Source organism: Babylonia areolata, chromosome 24 (assembly GCF_041734735.1).
Source record: "Babylonia areolata isolate BAREFJ2019XMU chromosome 24, ASM4173473v1, whole genome shotgun sequence".
NCBI lineage: Eukaryota > Metazoa > Mollusca > Gastropoda > Neogastropoda > Buccinidae > Babylonia > Babylonia areolata.
Genome location: NC_134899.1, coordinates 14,851,898 through 14,869,048, shown reverse-complemented (window position 1 = coordinate 14,869,048; position 17,151 = coordinate 14,851,898). Strand labels below are relative to the sequence as shown.

Sequence of the window (17,151 nt, the reverse complement as noted above, 5' to 3'; positions counted from 1 at the left end):
CTCAGGTTAAAAGACGTGCCTGAATCTCCTTCATATGAAAATGCAAACAGATGATCAGATGCAAATATTAAAGATCTCATAATCTATGTCAGTATTTGGAGGGTTATAGAAACAAGAACATACCCAGTATGTACACCTCTGAAAAAGGAGAATAAATGTCCGCATGGTGGGGTTAAAAATGTTTGTTCACTCAAAAGCCATACTCATTCACATTGAAACGAATGATCATGGGAGTTGTAGCCCACAAACGCAGAAAAGTGGCTCAACTACACAACATGCAGGTCTAAAGGCCAGTGCTGCACAATGAAAAAACAATTAGCATACTTTCAACTGAACGAACTCCAAAATCTTATCAATATAGGTAAGAATAAATGCTACTGGTTCTTCTCAGAGGCAACGTCAAAAAGGTTTGTCATCTTCTCCCCCAGTGTCCACTCCATGCATACATGCAGGCAAAACAAGACACCTGGATTCATTCAAGACTGATTATACCAACCAACCCATCCATGCATACACACGCTACACAGCAAGACCTGGTTCAGATTTAACACTCTTCCATCCAAACACACACACACACACAAAGCAGGACACGTGAAGATGTTCAACAAACCATATCATATTCTATATAACATGTCCAACATCAACCTGGACTGAATACGAAACATAATAAAATCGGTTCTGTAGAACACTAGAACACTGCTGAATAACATCCACACACACACACACACACACACACACACATATATATGCACCAAAATGTAGCCCAGTAATGTTATACTTTACAGTCCATGTTACTGTATTTGCAATACAAGTTTATTTCATGTGTTAATCTTTTTAATCTTTTCATGAACATCACCTTCAGAGATCAATCACATTTGTCAATCAGTGAACTTACCAAGATAAATGAGGTGTGTGCCTCAAGTCCCAATTAATGACAATCTCACATTCCAGTTAATAACTATCAATCTCACATCCCAAATCAAATGAATCAACAACTATCAAACCCCTTCATGGAAGAAAGATCCACACATGCACACACACACACACACACACATGAACACAGTGACACAAGTTCATATTCACAAGTTTTGTCCTCCAGTGCAAATGCACAGACAGAATCTGGCTATTTTTTTTATCAGAAACACACACACACACACCCAACAATGTGTTTTAAAAAGGTATTGTGTGGAAGAGAACAGCACTACTCCCTTGAACACTCTTTTTAATAAAAGTCACTGATATAATGCATTTTGACATTGGAGCTGTCACGAATGTGGTGCCACAATTATAAACAATGCATTCTGTTATTTATTCCAAAGGTACTGTATGCTTTCTTGAAAACTTAAAATGTGTTCAGCTTCAAGACATGCTCTTGATGCTTATAGTCAGCCGACTTCACAGGGCCATAATTATCAGGACTTGCAAGGCATGTAGATTTGTTTCTCTGCCATTTCCTGTCGAACTGACAATGTCCAACTGTTCATGCAGTCACATTAACTAACATACCCAGTACTTACCGTGACCCACTGTCACAGTAAAGTATGTGTAATTAAAAAGGATTTTAGTTTTGTTTCCAAACTTTCTGTGGGGGATGGTCAATGAGAGAGCTTCTGAACAAACACACTGTAGCAATGACTACTGATAAAAGTGTGAGAATGTTACATGTTAGAATTAAAAGAGAACAAAACAATACCCCCCATCCCCCAACCCCCCCCCCCCAAAAAAAAAACAAACAAACAAAAAAAAAAACCCCACCTAAGCTTTATAAGTCTGTTCTGCTGAGAAGGGAACACTCCAAGCACAAAACAATCTGGAAAAATGGGATACCATCTACCCTGCATCCACTGAACCATGCACAAATCACCTGAAACTAAGATTTGCTTCTAGTTGTGGGCAAACCCAGCCTCACTCTGAAGAAAGTCTTGTGATGAAAACTTGTGACTCATTAACACTGTCCATTCTGCAGGTACAGTTTTTCTTCATTCTTTGTACACCCTCTTTGTTTTCTACTCCAGAGCTGTTGTCTCAACACAGTAAGTTTCCCTTAGGATTTCTTCCATGTTCTCAAGCCACCCAACTCACTTCATGGGGACACTGTTGTTTGGGTCGCCACAGTGTGTTGTGAATCAAAAACCTCCAACCCTCATGCCCACACACTTCACAGTGATTTGTGAAAACTTGTCTTTTGATAAACTGTGTAAACTCAACAGAAAGTGGTTCTGAAACGTGTTCATTTTCCCCAACGAGTAAATCACATACAAAGAACCAGAACACTTTAATAATAATACATAATACACAAAACCAGACTATAAAAATTTGCATAACTAGTAAAAACTGCACAGAAGCAACTTACACACCCTACTCCTAGGCGCTAAAAATAAACATAGTAAAAATGCCCAGTTATCTTGTCCAGAAAAATTATTAAAACAACAAAAACTGCAAGAAAAACCAGGTAAATGGATCAGCAAGAAATGGTAACTGGACCAACAAGGCAGAAAATGGAAGTGACAACAGAAACAAAAGGTGAAAAAAAAGAAGAAAAAAAGAAAAGAAAAAAAAAAAGCCAGAAACAAAGACTGAACGGGAACCACAGACCGGAGAAATTCCAGCACAAAATCCAGAAGGTGGGATGCCACTGATAACTGAATGAGCCTGATCACATCCCCACAGACCACATCTGTACCATACGTGGTTCAGCATTCCATGGAGGAGATATTTAATGACACCACAAACCCCTAACACAAACTGTGGAACAACATTCCATGGAGATACTGACATCACTAACCCCTAGCACAAACTCTGTAACAACATTCCATGGAGGAGATACTGATGCCACTAATCTGTAACATGAACCGTGTGGAACAGCATTCCATGGAGGTAATTATAATACAACTAAATCCTAAAACAAAAATGTGGAACAACATTCAATTGAGGAGATAATGACACCACTGACTGCTAACACAAACTGTGGAACATTCTATAGAGGAGATGCTGAAATCACTAACCCCCCAAACTGAAACTGTGGAACAAGATTCTTTTCAGGAGATACTGACAGCACTAACCAGTAACACCAAGCACAATCTGTGGAACAACATTCTTTTCAGAAGATACTGACAGCACTAACCAGTAACACCAAGCACAATCTGTGGAACAACATTCTATAGAGGAGATATCAACACCACTAACCCCCATAACTGAAACTGTGGAACAACATTCTTTTCAGGAGATACTGACACCACTAACCCCTAACAATCTGTGTAACAACATTCAGTGGAGATACTGACACCTTTACCCCCTGACACAAACCGTGTTGAACAGCATTCAAAGGAGATATTTTTGACATCACTATCCCCTAAAATACATATGTTGCAATCCTGTGGGTTATGGAGACATGAAAATCCTAAATGAAATGTGTCTGCATGGGTTGATCAGCTGCAAGAACCATTTACAGAGATATGAATGGGAGTTAAAACCACGAAGACAAAAGTTGTGCTCCCTAATCATTTCTAATTCCTTGTCTGCCAAAATAATTTTCTTCCTATAAATTTTCCAACATGTTCTTTCATATACTACCACTGGATGCAAAGGTATCGAAATACATTCAAATGCCTCCTTCCTGGATATCTGTAACATTAGTACACTCTTCAAACAGGTTAACTCACTCGCTGCCATTGTCCGCATATGCGGACATCGTCGGAGAAAGCGTTGGATGCCAATGTCCGCATATGCGGACTTGGATTTTAAAAAGTCGTGCTGTCGGAGTGACGCGTCGGATGCGAAAATCAAAAGCAGATGTGATATCTTACGTCACCTCTGGTCAGCTTTTCATTCACACACGCTGCGTGTGTGTCGCGATAAGCTCAACCGCAGTTGATAACAAAGCGTGCCCCCGGTCAGCTTTGTAAGTTGTTTGACAAGATGGCGTCACGGCAAAGTGTTCGACACGGTCGCAGAGGTGAAATGTTACTCAGCGTCGAAGATGCTTTGGAAATGATCCAAACTGAAGGCTCTGATGTCGAAGGAGATAATGTTGATTCTTCGGACAGTGAATATGAACCAGATCCCGATGAACTAGAAATAGATTCGGCCGCTGAAGAGAGTGTTTACAATGGAGAGGAAAGTGAGGAACATGTGCCAACAGATGAGACAGACACAGACGACGAAACCACTGAGGAAACAGACGATTTTGCAAGTGTTTTCACCAGTGATTGGACTGACAATTTTTCCTTTTTCCCTCTTACACATCCCTTCACTGGCATACCAGGTTTGTCAGCTGACTGGCCAGTCAACACCCAGCCGGTTGAGTTTTTTTCTTTGTTCTATGATTTTCATTATGTAGAGACAATATTTTTTTTTGTATGTGTGAATTTCAACTTTCTTCACCACCTGTTCATACTTCATTGCATGCACTAGGTCTTCAGTTCCTCAAATAGTGTTAGAATGTGATGTGGAACATGTTGGTGTACCTTTCTGATGGGTGCAAAAATGCTAAAAAATATACAAAATATGGATACCGCGATAAACATCAAGATGGTGAGTAAATACTTTGATTTTTTGCACACATATGGAACAACATTCCTTGCATACATATACTAAATATCAATTGTCTGGGTGTTTATCTGTTTTTTTTTACAAGTCTTCCTTCTGGTTGCACTGGTGGTGATACAGCTCTAACAAGAATATTAATGCCCATGTTTCCTGCTTAAGGTTGTCATTAGAAATTGAGAAACTTTTTATTACTTTATTTTTTTAAAGCAGGGTGTGAAAGTAATTTATATACTTCTGTTTTGTTTCATATTCACTTTACCAGAATGTTGCTGAAGCAGACCAATTCATCATTCATTCTTTTGGTAAGTGATGCATAAATGTATTTCTTCCTCCTACAAATCATGCACAGGCACATCAGAATGACCACACATACATTGTGACATTCACACACTGACACACCGACTTTAGAAATAGTCCTAAATGCAAGAATGTGAGCACACACATACATCATCAACACATATGACAATGTACACACACACAAGCACACACGACGGTGTACAAATGTGCACATACATAATGGTGCGTGCACACACACACACACACTTAAATTTTCATCTAAAATCACCTTTGTGAATAGACAAATTAATGACCAACCAACCAAAACACACACACAGAGAACTGTACAGTTTGCACTGTACAGTGTGGCATTTGTACACTGACACACCAACTCTAAAAACAGACCTAAATACAGGAACATTTACAAGTATACATATATCGCCAACATACACACTATAGTGTACACACACATACACTGACAAAGCTGTACACATTGCCACAACAAGGGATAGCTGCCATGAAGATGTAGAGGTCAATAATGAAACAAGGCAACTTGCTTCACATGTAACCCCCCAAACAGTGCAGAAACAGTGCCACCTGTATGTACAGCTACATCCATGACATATGTCACTCTGCCGGTTAACTTATCTTGTCAAAACTACTTACATCCATTACGATCAGAATTCAGAACCACTCTGACCTTACCATTGTCAACAGTTTGCTCTGGCTATCTGTCAGACTTATGTACACATGGTTTCTGTCCGTCTGTCAGCTATATACAAAACATTTCGGTCTACTTAATATCTCATTCTGGAATCAGCTCCTCACACTTTTTCACCAGTTTCAAACAGCACCGCAATCAGTAACCACAACATCTCGCACCAAACATCCATCCTTGCCGGTGGGTGTGTGTCCACATTCAGCACTATCTCCTGTGGGTGTATGGATACACTACCAGTACACATCCGCTACAAACTACTACTATCTGTTGGTGGGTGGATTCTTTCAATGCTATCTACAGGGATTGCAAGTGACTTTAGATGCCAAAACCAGTACAATAAATTTACCTTTGTTCCCAACGCGGACAGTACTTCATGCAGGAAACAAAAAGCGGGAAAGTGGAGGGTGTGTGAGGAGGGACAGGTCACAGTATTTTGTTGTTATTGTTGAAATTAATTCAATTACTTCAAATAGATTAAACCAGATATCCAAACACATCTTGACATTTCTACACGCCTGTATCTGAGGGTATATATCCATATAATGCTTGGCAGTTCTGTTGTTTGGTTCTTCATAAACAAAACGGCACGTTTTCAATAACCCAGTCACTTTCCCTATGACCAAATGCCTGAGTCACAATGAATGGCAATGTCCAACACAAAGGCCATCTCTAGAACCCTATTCTTGCCCTGTTGATCACTTTTCATGTCAACTGGTCGCTGGAAAAACACCCACTTGCTCTGCTACCACTGGACTCCATAACGACGATTGTGCCATATGATGCACTGTACTGCATCAGTGCTAGCCACAACAATGTTTTCCAGTCATTTACACTGGTCTTGTTATGGACTTCATCAGCACTCTTCACATCCCATCCTTTTTTTCCCCTTCTCTTTTAGTGTGCCTGAATGTACAGTGACGTCAAAAAAATCCACGAGGGACACCCTTTGCCGCAGCTTGTTCTTTACCTCTTCTTGGAGCATGCTGGACATATTCTCATTTTATTCTTGATGCAAAGACTAGCATCCAGATCCTCATCCTGATTTGGTGGTCGTGGTGGCTAATTCATAAAAACACTGGATTACTGCCCAAGTGTCTCGAGTTCAATTACTGGTTTCAGCACACCTGGTGGGTGAAAGCTGGTGGATTTTTCAATCTCCAAGGCCAAGATATATGTAAGTCCTGCAAGTGCCTAACTCATTTTGTGAGTATACATGCAAAAGATCAAAAGAAGATTAAAGCATGTTGAAGATCCTTGATGTTCATCACATAATGGAAAGAAGAGCGAGGGGGGAAGGTTAATGGGACAGACACTTCCTTAAGCTATTTGAAACTTAGGACCTCTGGCAAAACCACTTCTCTATTGTACAAGACCAGTCAGTGAAATGGGGTGGGTTGCATGAGGAAACTTAGCAGCGCTAAGTTTACTGTTAAGAATGTTCCCAACTCCGCTGTGATTCCACAGACTTAGGAACATTCTGAACTCTAAGCAAACTTAGCGCTGCAAAGATTGCCTCATGCTACTCCAGAAAACATTACGCTGTTTATCTAAGTCTGCTGTTGCTAGTCAATTCAACCCGAGAAAGGGCAATGAAAACTTTAAACAGGGATATGTGCAGACATTGGAAAATCATGGCAAGGCCCTCATTACATGTTACATCAACATAGTCTGTAATAGCAACTTCCCCTCAAGTGTGTGCACTGACTTTTCAAAAACATTTTCCAAACAACCCATGCTTTTTATGAACTAATTTAATATGAGCAAATCCTTTGACACAGTGACAAAAAGTTACAAAATCATCCTTATTCAGCATTCACCACACATTGGTTTCATGAATCTCATTTCGTATCTTACGAATAAGTGTGTATGTATGAGAAAGAAGGTAAATATGCACTGAGTGTTTTACAGTATGTATTGTATGCGACACACTAAGTGGGACTTGTGGGAGTGATTGCTGAGTCTACTGTTGCATCTTTTTTTTTCAGACTGATTGTTGGCTTGCACCACAAATGTACACAAAACACTATCTTCAATAAAACCTCACAAAGAACCAGTCCCACTCTGTCCAACTTCTTGGAATTTCACAGCTGGTGAATCCTGCCTCTTCACTTTCTCTGATCCTCACAGCCAATCTCATTTTCTCTGAACCTCACAGCCAGAACACCAAAGTCTCATTTTCTCTGAACTTCACAGCCAGAACAACACCTAAAGTCTCATTATTGTGCAATTAAGTCTCATTTTCTCTGAACCTCACAGCTAAAACAACATCCAGTCTCATTTTCTCTGAACTTCACAGTCAGAACAACACCCAGTCTCACTTTCTCTGAACTTCACAGTCAGAACAGCACCCAGTCTCACTTTCTCTGAACTTCACAGTCAGAACAACACCCAGTCTCATTTTCTCTGAACTTCACAGTCGGAACAGCACCCAGTCTCACTTTCTCTGAACTTCACAGTCAGAACAACACCCAGTCTCATTTTCTCTGAACTTCACAGTCAGAACAACACCCAGTCTCACTTTCTCTGAACTTCACAGTCAGAACACCCAAAGTCTCATTTTCTCTGAACTTCTCAGTCAGAACAACACCCAAAGTCTCACAAAACATCCAAATAGTCTCATTTTCTCTGAACTTCACAGACACAACACCACCCTGACTTTCTCTGAACCTCACAGCCAAACAGTTCCTGTCTCTAAGCTTATATTGCCCCTTACGCTAGACAGCAGCAGCCAGTATCATGCACTGTTAGGACTGAGCGTCACTGTTGCTGGCATCACTGGTGTCGGACGGCTGCGACTTCAGCAAGGACTGTCCACTGGCAGTGTTCTGGGCAGTGGCCACCACCACAGCGGGGGAGGGGGATGAGGTAGGGATAGTGACGGTGGCACCCCCTGTGGAGGCTGCTGTAGCGGCAGTGGGCAGCCCCGCCAGCAGCTTGCCGACCGTCTGCAGCATGTTGACGTTGCCGCCCGTGGCCTGCACCTGGTTCGGGCCCACTGTGGTCAGCTTCATGCCAGGAGGCGGGGTGATGATGCGGGCGTACACTGGCTGGGCCTTGCCCTTCGGGGAGCCCCGCCCACTGGCTTTGCCTACCCCTGGAGCACTGGCGCCTGCCGTGTGTATCACCTGGGCCGAGGAGATGACGCTGCCTGTGGCGGCCGCTGCTGCTTGCTGCAAGGCAGGCTGGGAGATAAGGATGGTGGCTTGGCCTGGCTTGAGGCCCTGAGGGGAGAGCACTGTGCGCACTACTTGGATGTTCTGCTGGCCTCCCTTGCCTCCTGCCTGGCTCACCATCAGAGGCGTACCTGAAACATCAGGACGCACACTGTACAGCAATGACTAACTATACTTTATTTGGTTACATTTTATTAATAAACTGTCATTCATTCTATCAACAACTAAAAAAGTATATATATGTATATACATATATACAATTGTTATCTTATATTTACTTACGATGACTGCTTACAAGCCAGCCCACCCTGCAGTACCATATCAGGTCTGAAATACTATTAACATCAATCCCATAGAACCTTCAAAAGAAAATTATGCCAAAGTACAGTCATATCCATGCACTGAAACCTAGAACATGCTTTGGCTAAAGTGATGGGACTTGCAATCCGAGGTCCTAGAATCGAATCCTGGTCACAGCACTTAGTGTACAAAGGGTGGTTATTTTTTCCAATCTCTGAACAGACCTGCTAGTGCCCAAACCCTCTTTGTATGTGTCTGCAAGCAGAAGGTCAAACGCGCACATTAAAGATCCTGTAATCCATGTCAGCCTTTGGTGATTTTTGGAAACAAACACAAACCCAGCATATACACCCTTGAAAACAGAGTAAGCCTGTCTATATGCAGGGTAAAAAATGGTCATGCACATGAAAGCCCGCTTACGCATACACAAGTGAAACTGTATGTGAGATGTTGCCAATGGATGCAGAAGAAGATAAATGACAAAGACAACACGAATGCAGAAGAAGACATGACAAAGACAACACGAATGCAGAAGAAGACATGACAAAGACAACACGAATGCAGATGAAGAAAAGACAAAGACAACATGAATGCAGAAGAAGACATGACAAAGACAACACAAATGCAGAAGAAGAAAAGACAAAGACAACACGAATGCAGAAGAAGACATGACAAAGACAACACGAATGCAGAAGAAGAAAAGACAAAGACAACACGAATGCAGAAGAAGAAAAGACAAAGACAAGAAAGGAGAACGCACCCTGGGCAGTGGCCTGACTGGCACTGGGGGGCGGGGCCTGCTGGACGATGAACTGGGTGGGCACCAGACCTGCCTGACCTCCAGTCACCACCTTCGCTTGCGATGCCGCTGTCAGACCAGCTGAAACATACACACACGCCATGCATTGTAGGTCACACTTCACTGTGTCTGTGCCTTTTCCACCCCCACTCACGTCAGTTCTCATGAACGCAAACACTGCCACACACACATCTCTTTAAAAAAGAAAAAAAAAAGGCCACCACCTACCAGGACGAAGAGAGAGGCCAGGTGCTAGCTGTGTGACCACCATGCCGGCCTGTGAAGGGGTGACCACTTTGGCCTGTGCAGGCAGAGTGCTGGCACCTGTGCTGGCCAAAATGGATGCCTTGGGCAGAGTGGTGCCCCCTGAAGCCACCATGGTCAGCGTTACTGGGGAACTGCTGCCACTAGAGGCTGGTGCGAAAAAAACAAAGAAAAATAAGAAAACAAACATCTCTCAGGCATCCACAACTTTCTGTTTTCCAAAAAGACTAAAAACAGGATCACAGCACAATTTTCAAGAAAATAGCAAGAAATTTATCTTTGGTTAACTCACCCATGAGACAACTAACTATTATAAGATGAATAAAACTGGGCAGCATGTATACAACCTATTCTGACAATCCTACATAATGACATGCACAATGACAAACACACAGCAATATATTCCCCCCTTCCCCTTTTTTCTGGGTCTGATAAAGGGAAGCTAGTTTTGGCAGAAAAAGAGAATGAGTGGGTAACTAATATTTTTAAAATGCAAAATGTAAAATAATTTTGATTAGTAAACGTCTCCAATGACCTATTATTCTACTGAATGCCCCATCTTTTTGTGGAAATGTCCTTGGTGGCTTTCAAATGTCCCATCATGAGAAAGTGACCCAGGACATGATTATGACCTACTGTTTCCCACACAGATGTTCACTTGTGGGGTTGAGGGTTGGGAGTGGGGGCTTGAGTGAACCACACCAACCATCACAAAATACACCAGTCAAAGTAAAATCTCATTTTGCATGTGCAGAACACACACACACACGCACACAGAGCTTGGAGTCAAATCAATCACACACCCACCCCCTCCACAATCACAACACAAAAACAGGCACATGACACATCTTAAGGAACAAAACAAAAATCAAAAAGGAGGAAAAAAACCGAAAACAACCACAGAGTTGTTGTGAATCAAAGCATACTAAAAGCAACAGGGACTAATCTTTATGTCAGAAAAGTAAACAAGCACAGGCGCATGGACAGTCTGAGCAGTGCACATCATAAAACAGTCAATGTAATGCACCTCCATCCCTCACCTGTTCTCTTTTTTCATCTACCAACCATTCCCTTCTTTTTTCCCACCCACCTGTCTCCTAGTATACATCTTTCCAAACCCATTTTCTTCCCAATGTTATTTTGTTTTAAACTAATCACATTTACAAGATCAGAACCTGACAGCAGTACTACAACATGATAAAAATCTACCTCATCAACATTAATACTGACATGGCTGGAATTAAAAGAATCCAAATAAACTGGGTTGTAACTGAACCCCACATGGCTTAACTGAAACAAACAACAACAGACATCAAGAACAGAAATGGTATTAAGCTACACAAGTATGTATGGAAAAACAAACAAAAAACAACAACAGAAACTGAATTAAAGTAAACTACCCAGAATGTAATGAAAAACAAAAAACAAACAACAACAGAAATGGTACTCAGCTAAACTATTAAGCGTGTGATGAAAAACAAAATAAAAATAACATAAAAATAAGGAAACCAAAAGCCATTTACATTTAGAGGCAGCAGCAGCGACAGTGATCTTACTGGCGTTGGCACTGGGGGAGTGGGAGGCTGAGGATGCCTGGGCAGTGGACGGCGCTGGCTGGGGGATGAGGCTGAGTGTGGAGATCTGGCCCTGCGACGTTTGGATCACACCCAGAGGTTGTCCCCCTTTCCCAAACTGCAGGAGTGGCTTCCCTGAAAGCGCCACTGGCTTCCCGCCCACTATAGGCTGCACAATGCTGCCACCTGGACGGATTTGTTTGCGAGGCTTTGGAGAACTGTTTGAACTAGTCAACAGTTGGACTTTCCCACCTAGCCATTTTTGGCAATTTTTTTTTCAAAATCAAGAAGCAGACAATTTGGATCAATAAGGGAAAAATAAGGTAAGGTATTGGCAACAATAAACAAATATCAAAAAAGGCGAGAGAGAGAGAGAGAGAGAGAGAGAGAGAGAGAGAGAGAGAGTGAGGGGATGTACAGACAGTGAGACAAAGAGACAGCCACAGAGAGAACTAATGCACACAAAGCAATTCTGAAACTACCTGACCACTTCACAACAGTGACAGCTTCTTGCCCACTCCTTTTTCCAACATGGTAATTACTTCATTGGTAGACAGAAAAATTATCAAAAGGTAAAGACTGGGTCCAAAATACTTTTTCTGCGTGGTAAATTACAGTACAACAAAGGGAAAATAGGTATTCAAAAAACAAGAAGAAGAAGAATAAAACTGCCCAAATGAATTATACAAATAGCCATTACGAAAATATGCATAATATGTAATACATACATACATATATATATATTCTCCCAGATACATGAGTAGACAAAGACAGTGCACAGCTGACGCAGACAAAGAGGACTGACCCTGTATCTTGAGGGTTGTGGAGCGCTGCTGTCCCGAGGCCTGGGGCAACCCCTTGGCTGGCAGACTGCTGACATTGACCACCTGCTGGGCGCCCCCGGCCACCTGCTGCACCAGGCGCGTAATCATCGCCCCATCACTCCCTGCCCCCGTAACCACCACTCCCCCACCCACCGTCGTGCCCCCGGTCTGGGCCAGCGTCACAAGCTTGGCCGCCGTGGCAGGGGGGGTCGCCCCTGTCACAACCATCCCTGCGCTGGCCGGCTGTGCCAGGGTGACCAGTTTAGCGGAGGGAGGGGGCGTGTTGACGGTGACGGCCGTAGGGGTGGATGAGCGGGAGGATGGGTCCTGGGTGAGGATGATGGGGGACTGTGGGGCAGGGCCGGAGCTGCCCAGGATGATCTCTGCGGCAGACTGGGTGGTGGCAGCTGCAGTGGACCTGAACACCTGCTGCCCCCCGGTGTTCCCCCCTGGCCTGGCTCCAGGGGTCAGCCCCTGCTTGGTCACTGTCACCACTGGAGCTTTCGTCACGCTGATGCCGCCTGCCACCGAGGCCACACCCCCTTTGCCCAGACTGGCCAGGATAGAGGGGCTCTGCTGAGCGGTGTGGGCGGGGCTCTGCGTGCGTGGCCCCAGCAGGCTGGGTGTGCCGCTGGCCGTCACGTTCACCACGGGGGCCCTGCCCTTGCTGGCTGCTGGTTTGGTCAGTGCTGATGTGGCCCCCGGCACGTTGGTCGTTGTAGCCTGCTGTGGTGTTGTGGTCACGATGGCCATGCTGTTGGCCGAAGCCACTGCTGCCGCTGCTGCTGCTTTGGCCGCTGTCATCTGCTTGCCTTTGCCGTTACGCACCTTTAAAATCAAAAGTTGGTGTCCGTGCTAGCAGAGAGCAGTTAACACATGGAAAGGTAAAATTGTGAGCAACATGAAAAATGTCTAACAATGAGCTTTCTTTTTGCTAGTTTTTTTCTCTTGCTATGCCAGCTACAGAATACTAATACATACACATGCATAATTAATAACAAACAGAGATTTCTCCTGAGTTGTTTAATAAATACACACCAAAAACACACACTGACACAAGTAGAAGCCAACATGTGCACCAATTCTTGAGCCTCCACCTATTCCAAAAATCAGTTTCAGTTTCAAGGAGTCGCCAATACCAGATCCAGATACACTCAGCACACATAACCGCCAAAATCCCCTCATACCTCCAGAAACTGATTATTCTCATTGAAACAAAAAATTACAAGGTCAGCACTCTTTCTCCTGATATCAGCCCAGCAGTTCGGAACAAAATGGCCTCAATCTGTCATGTGGGTGGAGTGAGGAAAATTGGAATAAAGTGCCTTTCCCAAGGACAAAACACCACTCTGAAACAGGTAGCCTTGAACAATGATCACTAGCAAACACTTGATCACAGATCAGAAGACCAACGCCTAACCAATGCTGCCATGGTACTCCCTTTACTATTATGAGAATAATAAGTGCAATTCGTCAATATCTCAATGAAGGAAAAAAAACAACAAAAACCCCCAAAGACTTGTTCATGTGTGGCATACTTGACAGATGTGTGTTTATGAATGTGTAAGTTTTACTGCAAACACCATGAGCTCCCTGCTTTGGAGATGTAACTGTCAATCTGCACTGATGACGGCAGGTTCCTCAAATCTGAGGCTCATTAAGAAAAAGGAGGTCCTTGCAAAACAAACCCTCTGGTGGCAGTGCAGGCTGATTCTTGAGCAACACACTCTCCAAGCATTTTAATTATCATCATTATCACTATTACTATGAACTCCTGAAACAGGTGAGCAAGATGACAGACCTGCTGGAGAGTGGCTTCAGCGGCCGTGAGGACCTTGGTGGGGGGCTGTGTGAGGGAAGTGGGGGCCGTCACCAAGGGAGTTATGGGGTCCAGCGGCAAATCCCCACTCCCCGAGGCCACCGCTGCTGCAGAAGCCACGTTCTGGGCCAGAGCTGCCTTCACTGACGCTGCAGTCGACTGCGACATGTGATCTTTGATCTGCAACACAAACACACATGCAAGCACACACACACACACACACACACACACACACACAGAAACAGCAGTTAGGCAAGTGGGAAGATAAAAAGTACAGAAAATGATATAATACTATTTTCAATTCACATATTTTCCTTTCATCTTCCTGTAGACAGCCATTTGCTGGCATTTCAATTTCGGTAAATCGTCTCATGTGCATGAAAAATACTTTTCAAGAAAACACGGAGTCACACTCAGAACCACACACAAATTAACACACACACACACAGAAAAACAATTAAGCAACAAATAAGCAAAAAAGATCAGTGAAACCCAATATACCCTTTTAAGTCACAGTAATACATGGTAAACTGAATCATGATTATTACTGTGTTGCACTTGAAGACACAATACAGAAATAACAAGAGAGGTAAGGCCTTCAAGACTCACTTGTGATACACTTAAACAACAACAAAAAAATCGTTAAAATGTGTTCTGTATTTGTTGTTATAAAGCTTCGGGTTAAAAAAGAAAAAAAAAAAAAGGCCTGAGCGCAGATTTGAACCTGGCATGTTTGGGTGGGAAGATTACTGTCTTACTCACTGCACTATTGCTGATCCACGAATGACGTTCAAAAATAAACATTTAAGCATGCTTTTTTAAATTTAAGGGCGATAAATCGATTGCAGTATTCCAAGTGATAACGCTGTTTAAATCATATCATTTTGGTGTATCTCAGGCATTTAAAAATTCTTTAGGGGCAATTAAAAATTCTTTAAAGTCCGCGGTAAAGGAGACATGGCTATTGCTGCAGTCACGCTGCAACGTTTAGCCGTTTTTCACTGGATCTAGATAGATGTACAAGTTTAGGTTACACCCGCAAAGTACATATCCATTCTAGTTAATTGAGTATCCACTTTAAAAGACTCATATGCAGTAAACACGTCGATGATGTAGTCTGTGTCACTGTATGTGTTCTGTCCAGAATTTTTATTTCTTTCCATTTAATTGCGTACAAGAAAACTGAGGTCACACCGTCACTCTCTAAGCATCGCCAACGCTATTGCAACTGGGATGCGGTTATATGATGTTTTCGGAATCCCGGAAATGGCCTCAACGAAATTAACTGTTAATTATATGGGAAACATGGCTTAATTCGGGAGACTTAAAAACTCTTATTGGTATGACTGTGAAGATTTTTTTTGTACGATTTTAAGCCAAAGTTGGTACTGACAGACAAAGTATGTCCAGAGAAAATGGCAATCTTAATACCACGGACACACAGACATACATACAGACAGACAGACAAACACACATACAACCGAACACCGGGTTAAAACAATGACTCACTTTGTTTACACAAGTGAGTCAAACATGCAGAAACACTATCCATTTTTTTCCAATAAAGGAACCATAAAGATAAAGCACAAATACACTGTTAAATTCAGATTCTCATTAAATGTGGAGGTATGATGAAATAATATACACAGATATAAGGGTGGGAAGAAATGCCCTTATGTGAAAGAAATGTTCACAACAGCTATAAAATTGCCCCATTTTCCAGGAAACAAGGGTACCAGCCATTATAAGAAGCCAAAGAACCAAAAACAACAGACAACTAAACTACCGCAGGTACATGAGATGATTATCTGTCATGGTCAACTCATGCAGACTGTTCACTTTTTGACAACTGCTGTCTTTCCTGGGAAACAAGGCAACTATCATACAGGTAATGTGACTAAAGACCATGCAAATTACTCATTTTTGAAGACCATGTAAAAAAACGAAGACTAACTTGCATACACAAACACCAACCTGCTGGCATGCATGCATTGTGTGTTCATTCATCACACACCACACTAATCTAAGACCCTGAGGACAGTTACACTGAGAGAGCCCTAAAATATGAAAGAGATGTGTCCTACCGTAAGCTGACAAAAACTCACTGCCTTTGAGGTCTTGGGGCGCTGCAGGGATTTCTTGGCTTTGGCTGCCGCTCCCTGGGCTTGGTGGATCCGCTCTGCACAGCCATCAACACCATGTCACAAGGGAAAGAAGGGAGACATTGACCAACGTGATGACTGAGTGATTGTACTTCCAATGTGAGGGTTCTGGGTTCAAATTCAAGTCACAGTGCCTGGTGGGGTGGCTAAGGGTGGACATTTTTCTGATCTTCCAGGTCATCAGATCTGCTAGTGCTTGAACCCCCATCATGCTTATAATTATGCATGCAGAATATCAAATGTGCACATTAAAAATCTCCCAACCCATGTCAGCATTTGGTGGGTTATAAAAACAAGAACACAGCCAACATACACACATATGAAAACAAGAGCATGGCTGCCTATCGGCGGGGTAAAAACAGTTTTGCACGTAAAAGCTCACTCATATGTAAGAGTGAACATGGGAACAGCAACTCATGAACACACAACATGATGATGATCAGAAGAAAAAAACAAAGGATAAAAAAATTATAGATATTTACCAAGGAAAAAATTCAGACTAGTAGTTTGTTCAATATTCTTTAAAAAAACAAACAAACAAAAAAACATTACCGTTCCCTCACCCCTTTACTGGTCCACTGATGTCAGTAACATCTTTCGAGTCTACTGACATTACTCTAAAATACAATTTGTTTTCAAATAACACCAGTGTCCAATTATCTTCACAACTATAGCAATCACAACTGAGTGT

At 42.6% G+C, this 17,151-nt stretch overlaps 1 protein-coding gene across 2 annotated transcripts in view; it reads right to left on the bottom strand.

Moving 5' to 3' along the window:
- Window positions 1-4,639: 4,639 nt before the first annotated feature.
- LOC143298812 (uncharacterized) overlaps window positions 4,640-17,151 on the bottom strand; it is a 30,225-nt gene continuing 17,713 nt past the window's right edge. The window contains exons 20-26 of one of the 2 annotated variants that reach the window (XM_076611790.1): window positions 16,404-16,477; window positions 14,281-14,478; window positions 12,461-13,307; window positions 11,605-11,841; window positions 10,046-10,231; window positions 9,779-9,898; window positions 4,640-8,849 (exon numbers count right to left, since the gene is read on the bottom strand). In XM_076611790.1, the coding sequence (XP_076467905.1) occupies window positions 8,290-8,849; window positions 9,779-9,898; window positions 10,046-10,231; window positions 11,605-11,841; window positions 12,461-13,307; window positions 14,281-14,478; window positions 16,404-16,477 (2,222 nt within the window). In that variant the 3' untranslated portion in view covers window positions 4,640-8,289. The remainder of the gene's footprint in view (window positions 8,850-9,778; window positions 9,899-10,045; window positions 10,232-11,604; window positions 11,842-12,460; window positions 13,308-14,280; window positions 14,479-16,403; window positions 16,478-17,151) is intronic. The other variant, XM_076611791.1, reaches the window with a different exon arrangement.